The sequence below is a fragment of the Haliotis cracherodii genome, unplaced genomic scaffold (assembly GCF_022045235.1).
Source record: "Haliotis cracherodii isolate W230 unplaced genomic scaffold, xgHalCrac1.p SCAF_1, whole genome shotgun sequence".
NCBI classification, from domain to species: Eukaryota; Metazoa; Mollusca; class Gastropoda; order Lepetellida; family Haliotidae; genus Haliotis; species Haliotis cracherodii.
Window position 1 is genome coordinate 78,142,097 of NW_027266264.1, and position 17,432 is coordinate 78,159,528.

Genomic DNA, 17,432 nt, shown 5'->3' on the forward strand with positions numbered 1-17,432 from the left:
TATATCAATTTTTTGCACCACGTTAATGTGTAAATGAATGTTATTTTAGTAAATTGCACAAATAGCAGACTATTGAATGTGTTCCATTCTCTTTGACCTACTTCACATAAATAATCATTATCTCTCAGTTTTATACTACATGTGTTCATTAATGGTGACCAGATTAGTACAGTGTTTTCATAATTCTTTAGAAAAAGTTTAAATTTATATCATATATATTTTTTACAACCACTTCAAAATATTTGTCAACGTGTTAGTTCAACACAATGGAAGGATGTGCATTGTTAGAAGTCCATTTCCTTGCCATAAAACCGTTCAAAGGTAAAATTGATGAGTTGTTTTTCTTGATATCGTGATATTGTGATTCACCCATTGGTAAACGTTCGAAATCCTTCCCTTCCTGTCCTGATTTAACTGAAATATTGTTCAACACAACATTCAACTCAAACATGCAAAACGTAAAAATTGACACAACACATTGTTTTCTTGACCCTTTAATAAATTGAATATGATACACTCAGTCAATTGCAGCTATATGATGGCACCCAGTAGAGTCTGGATTAGACTATCCACTGATTGGTATACTGAACAACAATCAACATTTTTCAATACAGTGACGAATCTTGTATGATTCAGCATGCTGTATTTGTATTGATTTCATTGTTGTTTCATGCAACTCAGCAATATTACAGCTATTGTATGACAGGATCAGACAGTCATTGGCATGATGACAAACCTTGCATGCTAAGTCTTAAAGTGTCAGCATGCTGTATTGTTTTCATTGTTGTTTCATACCACTCAGCAATATTTCAGCTATATAATGGCAGCTTGTATATGTCACTAGAAAATTGGGGGGCACAGGTGGCCCAGTCGTCTAAGGCGCTGCAATACGCTGTGCAGAGTTGTGGGCATGCAAGAAACGTATGAACGTGGGTTCGAATCCCGGTTTGCCCCGATTATGTTTCTAGGTTTGTCAGCACGATACCCGTGCCCATGGGTTTCCTCCTTAGGCTGACACGCCGCAATACTGTTAAAAGCGGCATTAAACATTAAACCAAACTCACTCACTCACTAGAAAATTGTTTGTTCTTAACACTGCACTAAGCAATATTTCAGCTATATGACGGTGAATAATCAAGCCTGGACAGGACTATCAAGTGATTGATATCATAAATACATCAACCAATTCCTGTTAATCGACACTTGTGACAAGAACAATCTCCTCTTGTGACAAGTATATCAGCACATTGTTTTCTTTACCTTTGATTGTTGCCGCACTCAGCAATGTTCCAGCTATATGTCCGCGGTCTGTAATAATAAATAATTGAGTCTGGACCTGAGAATCCAGTGATTGGGCATCAATCCAACCAATTGAGATACAATGGCCTGACAACCCAATGCCGCCTCTTACAGCAGCATAGGTAGCTCAATACCCCCACTCTGCACTATTGCAGCTGTATGAAGGCAACCAGTATTTATATAATCAACTCTGTACCACAATACTGTTGTGCCGTATTGTTTTCATTGTTGTTTAATGCCACACTCAATAACATTGCTCAGCAATATTCCAGCTATATGATGGTCTGTAATTAAAGTCTTGACCAGACAATCCAGTGATAGACATCATGAGCAACGATCCACACGATTGGGATACGATAACATGCATCAACAGTCAGCAAACCTGACCATCCAATCCTCTTACGGCTTGCATCATCGCTTTTTAAGGCAAGCATGGGTTGCTGAAGACCTACTCTAACCCAGATATTCACAGGTGTCCCGTCATTGAACAAACAATCCACATCACCTGTTCATTCATTATGTTTAATGCCACTCAGGAATGTTGAAGTTATATGATCGCAATCTGATAATAATAAGACTGGACCAGGCAATCCTGTGATTGAACAACAATCTTGTAGACTGCATTGCACTCAATGGTCAATCAAACCAGTGATTACTATCGCCTCATGTGATGGCAGCCAGTATACAATCTATATTTTTCTAATATTACAATAAACAGGCTATACTTACATAAATGCGTCCAAATTACCTCTTCCACAGCTTCTAATTTCTCTCCGTAAGCAGCAGTTGAGATGTTAACTTTGTATACTCAAGAAGCTGCCATGTTTTTCTTTGTATGTGGTATAATGCCATACACAGCAATAGTACAACTGTGAATAATTGCGTCAAACCAATGATTGATATCAGTAAGCACAATTTACATCCTTGAGGATTGATTCCCCACAAAGGTAAATATGTGAAGCCCATTGCTTCTTTTCAGTTGTAGTAAAAATATTCCTAAAACTCACTCACTCCCACTTGAAAGTAACATTTATTTAATTGTGTTGTGCATTTTAGAATGTGCAGAGCCGGTGTGGTAGCCTACTGGTTAAAGCGTTCACTTTTCAGGCTTAAGACCCAGATTCGATTCCCACTTGGGTATTGTGAAGCCCATTTCTGGTGTCCGCTGTAATATTGTGTAGACTGCATTGCTAAAAGCGACGAAAAACAATACTCACTCAGAAACACACAGTTTCTGATGCTGAAGCTGCTTAGGTTGTTAGGTTGAAGAAGATAGATTGGCAGCTAACTGAAATGTACCACCATGGTCTTTATATTATTTTTTAGCACCTGTTAGGATGTTTGATGAACAGAGGCACTAGAGTAGCCTAGAGGTAAAAGCGTTTGTTGATCATGCTGTTCAATTCCCCACATGGGTACAATGTGTGAAGCCTATTCTGGTGTCCTCCGCTGTAATATTGCTGGAATATTGCTAAATGCGAAGTAAAACAATACTCGAATCTTTCGGATACTGAATTAAGCTGAAGTTTCTTTGTTTGAAATAGATACATTGACAACTAACTGAAATGTACCACCATAAATTTGTCTTTATATTTAAGGATGTTTGATATTTTGAAAGTGAACAGTAGCCTGGTGATAAAAGCGTTTGTTCGTCACGCTTAAGACCCAAGTTTGATTCCCCACTTCTGGTGTCCTAAGCTGAAGTTTCTTAGGTTGAAGGAGATACATCACTGACACCTGACTGCAATGTACCAACATGAATTTGTCTTCATTTTATTTTAGGATATTTCATATTTTGAAAATGAACAGGTAAGGTAAGTGGTTAAAGCGTTCTCACGCTGAAGACCCAGGTTTAATTCCTATATGAATACAATGTACATCCGCCGTGATCTTACATGAATATTGGTAAAACTGGCTGAAACAATACTCAAAACACAGTCTTTCTGATGCTCAAGCTGCTTAGGTTGAAGGAGGTAGATTGGCAGCTAACTGAAATGTACCACCATGGTCTTTATATTATTTTTTTACCACCTGTTAGGATGTTTGGTAAAAGCGTTTGTTCATCATGCCGTTCAATGTGTGAAGCCTATTTCTGGTGTCCTCCGCTGTAATATTGCTGGAATATTGCTAAAAGCGAAGTAAAACAATACTCACTCGAATATTTCAGATAGTGAAAGTATCACCATGAATTTGTCTTTATATTTTAGTATGTTTGTAATTTGAAAGTGAATAGGTTAGGTTAGTGGTTAAAGTGTTCATTCCTCATGCTGAAGACCCGGGTTTAATTCCTATATGGGTACAACGTACATCCGCCGTGATCTTACATGAATATTGGTAAAACTGGCGTAAAACAATACTCACTCACTTAGAGTGTGCATTGAACTCAAATCTTATGTTTGAACTGCAACCTGTCGTTATTTTAAGATGTTTGATATTTTGAAAAAAAGAACAGTAGAGTAGCCTACTGGTTAAAGTGCTTGTTCGATTCCCTACTTCTGATGCTGTGACACTCCTGGAATATTGAAAAAGCAGCACAAAACAATTCTCAATTCTCTCATTTCATTCTGTTTTAATGCATTTGACAGTGTTTGATTCTGAAATATATAATTTCCAACCACATCAAAAGTACAAATTGACACAACACAGGGTTTTCTTTAGTCTTTATTGTAACTGTAACAATCTTACAATATTGGTCAAACCTCCAAGTTGAAGATTCACCATCCTGTATGCCATACACAGCAATATTGCAGCTATGTGGTGAGGGCCTGTAAATAAGTCTGGACGAGACAATGATTGGTATTGTCGTTGATAGGTTTATTGTTTCACGCTGCACTCAGCAGTATTCCATCTATATGACTGCAGTCTGTAAATAATCAGACCAGACTATCCAGTGATTGATATCATGAGCATCGATCCACACAACTGGGATCAATGACATGCATCAATGAAGTCAGCAATAGAGGCTGACCACCCAATCCGGTTAGTCGCATCTTATGGCAACATAGGTTGATGAACACCTATGCTACCCCGGATCTTCACGGGTTAATTGGAATTGTCAACAACTCACAATCTGGACCAGTAATTGGTATTGTGAACAAACAATCCATGTTCTCAAAACAGAATTACAAATCAGACATGCTTAATCTTGAAGATTCAGCAAATTGTTTTCAGTGGTCTGTAGATAATCAAGTCTGGACCAGACGATCCATGATTGAACACATGAGATTGATCCATGCAATTTGGGATATGAAGACATGCATTTGTTTTCATTGTTTAGTGTTTAATGCTGCCTTCCAGCTATATGATGCTGGTCTGTAAATAATTGATTCTGGACCAGTGATTCAATCCATCAAAATTGGGTTATGATGACATGCATCAACCAAGTCAGCAAGTCTGACCACCCGACCCCTACAACCTGATCCTGTTAGTCTGACGGTCACATTTTATGGCAAGCATGAGTTGCTGATTCTACCCCGGTCATCCAGGTACAATTATGAATCTTACAACCTACATCTGTACAGCATACTGTATTGTTTTCGTTCTTTAATGCCATGTGCTGGCAGGCTGTAATTAATCTCATCCAGATTGATCACTTAATCCAGTGATTAGTATTGTCAGCAGTATTGCAGCTATGATGGCAGCCAGTAAACAATCTATATTTTCTAAGAACATTACAAAAGACATGCTATACTTACATCATTTTATTGTGTCCAAATTTTGACCTCAATGGCTTCACTCCAAAATCCAGTTGGTAACCAGCTGGGCACAACGAGATGTGGACTTTGTATACTTCTTTGATGATTTTGATTAAGCTGGTTAATGTTTGTGTCTTTGTTGTAGAAAGCCACACACAACAATATTACAGCTACATGATGGCAGCCTGTAAATAATCAAGCCTGGACAATCCAGTGATTGATATTGTGAACAACGATCCACCTTGTCAGGGTACATTGACACATAATAAACAAATCTGGTCAATATTGACCATCCAATCCACTTCGTCACCTCATGCCCAGGATAGGTTGGTATGGATCTATTGTAATGAGGAATCACCTGAGCCTTTACTACAAGTGTACAAATCTTTGCCTAATAGGTCAATACTCCAACTTTAACATCCAAAAAGTTGTATTATTGTGTTTATTGTTTAACTCTACACTGAGTATTATTGCAACTGACAATGCCCTGCAAATAACAGTGAGTGCTTGACAGTGATATTTGTGATTGACAATGAGCAACGATTTAAGCCCTCAGTGTTCGATTTCCCACATGTCAAATGTATAAAGCCCACTGTGGTGATATTGTGGTGATATTCTTGGTATATTGCTAAAATCATACTCACTTGAAAGTGAACACATTTTTTTAATTATGATGTGTACCAAAAAATAACTCGACTTTAAATTCTGAAATTCAAAGACACAAACAATGACTGCCTGAAGCATATTAGATTGTAGGATATACTTGGATATATAATTCCAAAGTACCCGGGGGGGCACAGGTGGCCCAGTCGTCTAAGGCGCCGCGATTCGCTGTGCAGAGTTGCGTCCCTTGGGCACGCCGGAAACCTATGATTGTGGGTTCAAATCCCGGTTCGCCCCAATTATGTTTCTAGGTTTGTCAGCACCATACCTGTGCTCGTGGGTTTCACCGAAGTGGTAAACGTCTGAGACCTGAATCACTTCGGGCTTTCCTCCCACATTAAGCTGACATGCCGCGATATAACTGTTAAAAGCGGCGTTAAACCCAACTCACTCACTCACTCACTCACTCCAAAGTACCCCCATGGATTGGGGCCTAAATATGATAATTGACCATGTGTGGTGGAGTTGTCTACTGGTTGAAGTGTTTGCTGAACATGGGTTCGATCCTTCACATGGGTAAAATGTGTGATGGTGTACCCCACCCTGATATTGCCAGAATACACCTAAAAACGGTGTAAAACCCTACTCACTCACAAGTTCACACATTTGTTTAATTCTGTTATTGTGTATTTTAAAGTATGCATTGAGTTTTAACTGTAGCCGTTCTTTCGGAAATTTGAAAGACACAAGCAATGTCTTTCTGAATCTAAATGTAAGATATATATGGACTGATAATTCCAATATATCACCAGGGATCATTCTTCATATTAATTTATAATTAAATGTTGGGATATCTGATACATTGATATTGAACTCCTTGATTTATTTATGCCATTATGAATCTTAAACTGTGCATTGAATTTAACTGTTGCTGTCAATTGTGATTTTCAAACATTCTTTTTCTGCAGGAGAATTAACAAGGTCTACAGCAGTGTTTTAGATTACAGGGACACAATGACAGATATTTCTAATGTGTTTTTGTCTCACATATTAATTTCAAACACCTGTCACATATTGAAATTAAACCTGTTATTTATTTTGAGTGATTTGAATTCTACTGTAGCCATCAATTCAGATTTATTTTTCATATGCGAGAATAGAGTAAAATTGCAACACAGATGTTAATTGTTTTAAGAGTGTATAAGAAACCAATATGTCCAGCTAATATTATTGAAGAAAATACATTCATTTCATTTCCATTTACGTTATGCTCAAGCATCCTGAATGATACAACCTGAATAATACATTTTGAACATACAACCACTTCAAAATCTACAAACTGATAGTTTAAAGATTACAAATGTTACAAAATAGGTCAGTTCTTCAACTTATTGTAATGTGTTTGGTCATGAAAATACAAAAAATGACCCAAACCATTATTGATTGGTACTTTTGAAGACATGATGAATGTTTTTAGAGCTGGATTGCAATTGAGAAAATATTACTTGACCTTACAAGACAGTAATTTCATTTCATTCATCTCAAAGCAAAATATTTCCCAAAATGGCCAAAATGATAATGACAAGTACTGTTTAACTACAGTTGAAGCAAAAATGGATGCTGGTGAACCAGCCCAAATTAATCTTTGTTGTTACCATGTGACAATTGATGATAATATGATTGTCACTATTTGTTCAATCTTGAAGTATTTTAAGCCAGTAAAATGTCTAAAGACTACTTATTTATTAGTAAAAAGACTTTGAAGCCACAGTTTGCATCAAGTAATTAATATCAACTACTGACAGAAAAATGTACCCTTAAATAACATTAAATATGAAATATGTCATTTCTGCTTTAACATATTCACAATTCGTATTTGTATATCATAGCCTGTGGAAAATAAGGGACATTTCAATGTTAATGAAAAGTATTATTTTTCTTTTCAAGATGTTTCCAACTGTCACTTAAATATAGTCTGTCTTCAATGATAACCACCATGCACTCATGTTATTTAAATATTGTAAATTCAAACAATTTCTATGCTTGTAACATGTCTATTTATGAATGATAAGGCTTTTAAGCCACAATTGCATCAACACAGTGAAACAGACTTATTGTCATAATTTGAACAAATTATCAGCTGCAAAAATTCTCTGCAATGTACATTCCGAACTATCTGTTACTGGAGAAATCCATACCATACATCATGAAATATATCATTTTCCTCACACCATATTTATTAGTAGTATTTGTCTCATGCAGTGGGAAATATAGGGCTTTTCAGTAATGTACTGAAGACACTGAAGACTTTTACAGTAGTTGAAGTTTTAATAACTGCCCCCTCCTTTGAACCCAATTCGTCTTATTCCTGCCATCATCCTAAACTATCCAACTTCGTAAGGCCTAAATAGAAACCATTAATCACAGTAACGCTACCAACACAGGCATAAATTCAGGTCAAAACAAAGTCTCTTGAACTTAGCAAACACTTCAACTATGCTGTAGTCGATACAGACACATGTTGGCACTGACAAATACTAACATACAACCAATAATACTAATGTTTAAATAAGCAGCAACGCAGTTTACGGGGTCTAGATTCGCCCGCTACAAACAGCTCAATTACCGCACTACAGCACTACCGCTGTCTCGCAATACTGTTCTAAATGCACTACTCAACTGACACGCCTTGGCAATCCAACACCCCTTTTCGAAAACACCCTCGAATTAAAAGCACGATAGAAATGATGAGGCGATTATTGCAAATCCCAGCCACGTGATGTGTAGCAACAGATGCACTTACTTTTCAAAAGGTAAAATATATCCCACAACTCATCAATATGAACATCAAATCCATTGAATATATAACCCACAATATTAGTTTGTAAACACACATTCACAGATTAAGTGAAAGCCTAAGATATATCATATTATGTCCATTTCTTTCTCACAGCAAAATACCGTTTCCTCACCTGTAGAATATGGCAATCCAAGGGGCGGGAAATGCGCGCGCCACCAAGGAAGTGACATCGGTTAAATAAAGTTACCTCCCCTAGCAATGACCAGTTAAACTGGATGTGTGTGGCTTGAACGCACAGCTCTCAATGCGCATTCGGATGCCTATTAAAGAGGACCAGTACCAAAACGAATTTGTTTATTACTCTTTGAAAAGACGACTGTACGCCCAAACGAACCAGTGAAATATCACATTGTTATTAAATACCATAATTTAATCATTCACAAAGTATTTTCAAATGGATACAAATTAGAACTACATCAATACATTTATATTTTCACTTGGCATTTCCTTAACATACATTAACTTCCTGACAGCTAACTTGATAGATATCTTGAACAGAGGGCATAATGTCCTTGGAACGCATTTTCGTACTAACAAATTAACTTTTTATAAAGCAAGCCTTTTTTTAATACCAATTCCAATGGGTTTTTTTCAAAATTCCCTATTTGTAATGCCAAGTGTTGACAGTAACGTTCACCAATATGTATCATTTCGTTCTCCTATTAGAAACCAGCCCTTCTCTTGGGTTCATCGATCTCAGTTGTCTTTACAGTTAACCATATTTTCATCGTTGCTAACAACATATAGCTGAAATGACCGGAGCATTCTTTGCTAATTGCTCCAATTGCCTTGACAAGAAGTGACCGACGTGTTTTTATTGTTACACAATGCCCCAAGCCACATTATCCCCGAGGACGTGCAATATGTCAAACTACATTTTCTCACACCTACAACAACAAATCACCTGCACCCCCTGCATGCTGGTATCATTCAGGCTGATCCTCACTTTGCCACCAGGCTGGTGGGGATTAACAGTGGTGGTGTTTTCACTAGGAAAGGCAGCATGTGCAAAGGTGGCAGGTGAAGTGATCTCACTTGGACAATCAACAGCTATAGGTCCCTATCAGTGAACACGGTTATTATCATGAGCCACCAGGTTAATGGTGGATAAGTAGTTTTCATTATATGAAAGTATTCAATCATTTAGAAAACATTTTCATGAGCGAAACGATTTTATGACACTGCAAACTTTATTCAGTAAAGACACTAACAGAAGCGGTTGTAAAATGTACAAACAAGCCCCTTTCACTGCATTTCAATCGTCTCAACATTGATGGCTGTTGTTCCAAAATACCTTCTGCAATAGGTGTAGGCCTTCTGCAATAGGCATATCTGTTTCATAATTTAACACCGGACAAAGGTGACGTCTGCGATGAGATTCTGTGTCCTGTTCCCTGGTGAACGTCAATTGTTTTAACGCTATGGTTTAGCGATTTTAGCAGGAACAAAGAGACTATATGAAGCTCTATAGAAATCACGCGCGCGTAACATGAGCATGTGTCAGTTTGTGCATATTGCAGCATGAGCCACGGTAACGATATAGCAAGACAGGCTAGCAGTATAGCGCGTTTATTTAGCTGTTAGCTGTTGAAACGTAGCGCATGTTTAATTAATCATCAGTTTTACTAAAAATATATATATGTGTGTTTGCGCGCGCGCATAATCTTCACATAAATAAACTACAAACTCACTTTTCTACAGTATATAGTCCTGTTCATTTTCTGTATATATGTTGTACATATATCTTCTAACGAACTACGATTATAATTGATTAAAATTAGTGGTCCCTTAGAGTATGTTATTACCATACTTTTCTTGTACACTCCCATTCTCAAACTTAGGCAACATTGGTGTCAAGCACAACTCCAGATCTTGGATGCTGTTGGCAAACTTCTGAAGATGGATTACGATTGTGTCAGTGTGACAACCTCGATATGAACTGTGATGTGAACTGTGATATTAACTTCAAGTGGCGAATATTTTTAAACAATGGATTTAAGGGATGGATGAATTAAAATGTTGAATGAAATAAAGTAAAAGAGGGTTATCAAACATCTTGAGTCATTTCTTTTGTCTATAACAGGACAAGTCCATTTTCATGATAGGGGTTAATTACCGGATTAACATGTGCAAGCAGGTATGACATTGTTGTTTTAAGGTGTCTCACAACTCGGCTGTCTTACTAATAGGAGAACACCGTGCACATATCCTTCCTGATACCGGAAGTGACTTATAAGACTACAGGGAATGCCTTATAACACAGGACAATTAAGAACTCGGTTTCATTGTTTTAGTTCTTTGTGAAACCCAAGTGAGATATTGTGAATGGACTTCCACGAATGTAAACCAATATCCGCCACTATATTGCAGCAACGCACGAAGCCCGACATCGCTGCTTGCAGCTATATTTTGTTGTTGTTTTTTCTTGAATTTTCAAGGTGTTGTGATAAAATGTCAAGATATAAACTTAGTTGAAATTTGAAGATAATAATCTTGGAATTTCAAGATAATAAGTTGTAACTATAAAATTGTAACTTGAAATTTCAATGTGTCTAAAAATTTCAATTCCAAATGAATGTACGAAATGCTTTTACGGCCATTTGTTGTTTTTTTTCTTGAAATTTCAAGGTGTTGTGATAAAATGTCAAGATATAAACTTTGTTGAAATTTGAAGATAATAATCTGGGAATTTCAAGATAATAAGTTGCAATTATGAAATTGTAACTTGAAATTTCAATGTGCCTAAAAAATTCAAATCCGGATGAAAGTATAAACATCAACACAATTTCTGAATCCAGTTGGGTATAGATTTCAAAATCGATTTCAAGCTCAAAAACTCTGTCATCCAACTGTGCCAAAGTCATTACGTCATGGATGACAAACTGCAAACTGAAATTGTACCATGAGAATTGGTCCCTATGGAAATTCCGTGCAAGAAACTTCGACATAACTCCGTGCTTACCATAATAAAGAGTCAATAAACGTAGGGTCTTAATGTTGTAATGTTTGACCTTTCTGATAGTGTTGTCATCGTTCTTCGACGGCACGAGTCGTTGTTCGCTGGTTTGACTCGATTATGTACAGATCTCCGAGATGACGTTAGACTATTGCTGACTGGCGTAAAACCAAACTCACACACATTAGCACGATGTATATGGTTGTGTGACAGAGCCTGGCGCCAGTGGGAGAAAGTTAGGTTCCACTACATGTGACTTTCAACAGATGACTATTTCGTGTCCACACCAATCTCATTAAAATCAGATCTTAGTTCTCGCTACCGCTAAACAAAGATCTGAGGACATCCAAATTAGGGCCACGTCAGAACGACCTTTCATCCAATCAATCAGAGCGTCGCTTGCCGGATCATGAAAGTGACAGTCGGAATGTGTTTTCTAATCATGCAACCTCGAAAATGTTAACACGTGGTATTCCGAACGACAGTAACGGCCCGTAAGACTGATTCCGTCCAAATCGCTTCCGTGGGAGAAACATTTGAACGGAGGAGGCGTTGCACAGTACGTGGGAAGCACTACCATACAATCGCAACCACATATAAGACATTCCGGAATGTTCGTTTGTTCAGTTTTTTAAATTTAAATCGAGAACTGTGTAAACATATTTTTCAAGCGTAGTCTAAAATGGAAGTCGCCAGATTGAAACGAGTGCCGTAAAGCTCGAGAAAGCTGCTTTCTAGCTGGCTGATGTCGACTTCTTGTTAGTTTCATTGGAACTGAAACAAGTTTACCTACTCGTCCGGAACACTACTACATGTCAAACTGTGGGTCACACATTCAAATTTTTAATGCCGTCCTTGATGGGATCATTCCCGATTAAATTTGTCAAAAGTCTGATCAAGATCCTGTGATTCGTGGCGGGAAATTCACAAACAATCAGATACTGTTCAGGAAGCGTCCCGATTCAGCCGCTTCCAGCCGAATTCGTCTCGATTCTCCCGTTCTCAATCCGAATTTTATCCGATTTGTATCTTCTGCATGGTGAAAAACGACCGAATCTGTCCTGACAGCGTCCCAATTCTCCCGAATGCGATCAGACAGAGATCAGACAGTGACCCGACAGTGAACCGACAAAGACGGTTCCCATAGGCAAGATCCGGACGCAATCTGGACTCAATCGACAAGAAACTGCAATGAACAATTCGTGCCCGTTCATCACGACAGCGTCCCGATCAACAGGACACCGTCCGATCCGATACAGCATAATGGTCACGATTGTAATCCGACTAGACAAAATCGTCTGAGTTTCCCGAATGTTACGAGACGCACCATGCTGTCGGGAGTTCTTGGCCGACCTCTCTGGACCTTTCCCAATCCGTAGGACTCTGTTACGTACGTATACGACTGCGTTCAGACAATGATACGACATTCCAGATCACTGAGGATAGTTATCCGACTTTTTCACTTTTCGTGTCGTAGCGCTGTCTGTTCTCAAACGGGAGCCATAATCGGCACTGTGTGAACCTGGCCTAAACCAACTTGTCAAAGAAAAGGAACATAACACTAACGCAACGGTTACTTCTCTCATTGTATCATCACATTGTCATGTCAGCAATTCCTGCGGCTCGTTTAGTTAAATGATTCTCTTAAAGGACGCATGCAACACCGTCACTGATGGATGGCAGATCAGCAGCAATCGTCTACCGATGCTACACGAAGACGTACCGAATTATATTTAAGAACTGCTGCCAAACGACCGGTGTGTCCCTTCTGGAAATGAAAACCTTCGGGGGATATGCTTAAAGTGATTTGGTCAGTGATCCTTCACCATTGTGCCTCACCCCTCTCAAAAGCTGATTGTAATGGTACTACTCTCCTAACTTGTTAATAGGAAGATATATTATCGCTAAACCCATGAAGATCCGGGGTAGAATAGGTCTTCAGCAACCCATGCTTGCCGTAATAGGCGACTATGCTTGCCACAACAGGCGACTAACGAGATCAAGTGGTCAGGATCTCTGACTTCGTTGATGCATGTCATCGTCCCAATTTCGTGGATCGATGCTCATGACATCAGTCACTGGATTGTCCTGTCCAGACTCGATTCTTTACATATCATGTGTTCATTATGTGGAGCCATGCAGATTTACTCAGGGAAAGAGAGAAAGCGATTTAATTCATTCATTCACCGACATCAGTAATGTGCCTTGGTAGAGTCGACTAACTCTGATTTTAATTTTGAAGTATGTCACCATTGATTTAAAACCTCTTTTGTGCAGGTGCGTCACTGTCGATTTGATACCTCTTAAGATTCCAAATTAGATCATGGGTCTCAAACAAATGACATCTACCTCAGAAGTCAAAACCAAGATGTATGTCCCTTTCAACAGACCCATGAAGATCCGGGGTAGAATTAGTCTTCAGTAACCCATGCTTGCTGTAAAAGGCGACTATGCTTGTCGTATGAGGCGACTAACGGGACCAGGGGATCAGGCTCGCTGACTTGGTTAATGCATGTCATCGATCCCAATTACGTGGATCGATGCTCATGATATCAATCACTGGAATGTCTGGTCCAGACACGATTATTTACAGACCGCTGTCATATAGCTGGAATATTGCTGAGTGCGGCGTAAAACAATAAACCACCCAACCAAACCTTTCAACATATTATCGACGGTGGTTGAATTATATGTGTTATGCTGTGCTTTCGTAATAATGTATCAGAATCAAATCGATTAATCTATTCGATTAAACATATTTATGTGAATCATGAAAAAGAATCATAGTCACCTTCTCGAAGTACTTTTGTTGTGGCACGGGAGTCATAATAGTGTTGTAGGTGAGTGATTTAAACGTGTAGCAAATGCCTTTCTTGGACGAAGGATCCGTCTTGTGGAACTGGAAGGCTTGGCACAAATCGTCGTCAGAGCAAAAACGGGAACACTGCACCATTGTAAGGATACCTAAGTTGGAGCCCTGACTCACGCTCTGGCCATATTCGGGCAGGCCGTAGGGCGAGTACCAGAAGTTCCTGAAGGCCTCGGCACCGTCGGCTGTTTTCGTCACCGTCAACAACAGCACTAACGTTATTGTTAACCTCGGCGTCGAATTCCGTGACATTGGTGTATGTTGTTCGGTGTTCAAGTTTTGAAAAAATTAAACTTGGCACACTTTGTGTTTTATTGGCATATAGATATGTGGTTATCCTTGGTGAGAAGAATTGTTGACGGGTATTTGGTCAGGTTGTCCCAGTTTTCAGATATTCAAATTGTCAGAAGTATAAAGGTAGGATATAGACACAGTGGTCTGAGGGTAAATCCTTTAGTCACACGATCCGTATCCTTTCAACAAAAGCTGCGCATTTGTAAAGTCGATAATTTGCATTAGATGTGTTGGTATTTTATATAACGCGGTGTTATTCTTGGACGCCAATCATGCCACAAGTAAATCCAGTTTCTATCTCGCAAAACAAATGACGACAATCGTATATGTACACTGTGCAGAGGCAAGCGAACCGCAGACGGATTCCTATTGGATGCCCCGCTTCAGAGAACAGGAACCGTTTCGGCGATGCATTAAGACAGCGCAGCTGTTTTAACCGTAAACATAGAACATCGTTCGCAGTACCAAAACATTCAATACTATCGTACTTTGATCTCGTTTAGCGACTAGTGAAATATACTGCCGGGCTTTTGTTAAAAGTATTTATGACAATGTTGCGAACTCTATTTATAATGTAAAATCAATTTTTGTGTTCATTTTTTATTTAATGTGTAAGGTTTGCAATGTTTGTTGTTTAACGCCGCACTCCAATCTTCCGGCTATATGGCGGCTGTCTGTAAATAATCGAATCTGGACAAGACAGTCGAGTGATTGATGTCATGAGCATTGATCCACGCAATTGGGATACGATGCCATGCATAAAAAAAAGTCAGCGAGCCCGCCCTCTCGATCCTTAGTCGCCTCTTACAAGCATGGGTTGCTGAAGACCTATTCTAACACAACGCTGCCATTACCTATCAGTGCTGATTGCCCCCCGATCTCCCCTTTGATTCTTGTGACCGATCACTGACAATTTAACTCGTGGCTTTCATTTGTCCATTGCTAATCACTTATCAGCGCTAAGTAACTGTTGGCTTCCCTTATCAAGTTTCCAACTTTGTTATCTTATTACTTGTGTTGTTCTTACGTGGACATATATATGCTCTCTGCTTCCTAGCTTTCATTCATCTGATGAAGGAGTAAGCATATACTCCGCAACGTTGTGTTCCTTATAATGAAGAAGTTGACATCCATAATTCTCTTCCTTATGTGTACCACTTCTAAATGCCATTCAAACACTTAATTCTAACCCGGATCTTTACGGGTGGTTTACATTCGGTTGTCCTTCATCAAAATTCACTGTTTATGTGCATGGGTTCTCTTGCCGACCAAACGATGCGGATTCAGTTACAAGTTATGTCATGCTGATTCCTACATCAGGACCTGAAGATGTTTCTTATTATGACATGGTCGTTATCGCTCAAACGCAACCCTATCTGCCCGATCGATTCGATCACCACAGTCGCAGATAGATGGTTTTGCTATGCGCTCATTTGCAGCTTTACATCAGACAGACAATGCTTGCGTGGTAGAAATAAGCGGCATGTTTATTCATGTGTGAAGAATCATCTTAAATATGTTTGGCATTGATGAATTTTCTCCCACAATAGTGTCACGCTAATTACAATGAGAGTAGTTTAAAACTAAAACCTAATCTCTTGAGAGATAGTCGCGTGTGGGTAATAATCTTGAGATTACTTTTAAAACATTTGTTTATTGATTTTAGTTTGTCAGTTTGATTGATCAAGGTTTGTTCCATTGAACACAATTAATGATATGGCGATTAACATTGGAAAAAGCACATTAGCGTCCTTATTCCTTGAGTGGAGTCTGGAAATAAAATTAGAGTAGGCTGTCAGAGTGTTTAATTGATATATACAGAGCTACACTTAATCATTTACAATTGTTTCATAGGAAATCCGCCAGTTATTAATGCATCTGAATTGCTTGGATGTTAGTAAAGGCTTGCGTCTTAAACTTCTAATTGTGGTAACTCAAGAGACGTTCTGTTTTCGTTCAGTTTTATTTAAGTTAATGAGTGCATGTTTTTTACACAATTATCAGTGAATGAATCGATTGTTGTGTCTTTGTCGATTGAGTCACAAACGATTATTTGTCATGAACCGAGTTTTGTTACCAATCCGATACTCCAGCGCTATCACAAACTGTCATTACACTGAACAAATCTAAACTTAGCCGTGTAACCGATTAAACGGTTAGGACAGATTGAGTGGTTGTTGGGACCATATTTCACCTTTCCCTCCAGAAACTCTATTATCAACTCATGTTTAATCTATGCGGGTTGTCCTTGGCTGTAAAATCCCTTTCGTTTAGAACCTCCTGCCATCATTTACCTATTGAACTAGATAGGTGGCACAAAATCCCTGTCAATGAACGAACGTGTAAACTCTGCGACATGAGCGATGTTGGTGATGAATTCCATCATATCTTCTTTGTCCTTTTTTTAAACACCAACGGAAAATAGATATTTCAAATATGTTTAAATTTATAAATTTAACGAACTTTTTAATTGTAAAAAAAAATGTTATTAAAAAACTCTGTACATTCTGTAATTTCATTATAAAAACTGTAAAATCTTCCACGTAAACCATCCCGCCATCTTATGTATACACTGTTTGCAAATTTGTACCTCATATGCCGAGGAACCCGGCCAGAGAGTAAATAAAGTTGTGTTGTGTTGTGTAAAACCTTCCACGTAAACCATCCCGCCATCTTATGTATATACTGTTTGCAAATTTGTACCTCATATGCCGAGGAACCTGGCCAGAGTGTAAATAAAGTTGTGTTGTGTTGTGTTGTGTTGTGTCCTAGTCTGGTCTAATACGCCATATTTCGGTGTGAAAGGACGCTTACCCGCTCCAGGATCCGCTGGTCATGTGTTCGAATCCAAGAGTG

The 17,432-nt window shown here is 38.6% G+C and overlaps 1 protein-coding gene across 1 annotated transcript in view; it reads right to left on the minus strand.

The window, feature by feature from the left end:
* Nucleotides 1-14,866, minus strand: part of LOC139478501 (uncharacterized) — a 52,487-nt gene extending 37,621 nt beyond the window's left edge. Inside the window, exon 1 of the mRNA XM_071261028.1 lies at nt 14,205-14,866. Coding sequence (XP_071117129.1) covers nt 14,205-14,534 — 330 coding nt within the window. The 5' untranslated portion in view covers nt 14,535-14,866. The remainder of the gene's footprint in view (nt 1-14,204) is intronic.
* Nucleotides 14,867-17,432: the final 2,566 nt, after the last annotated feature.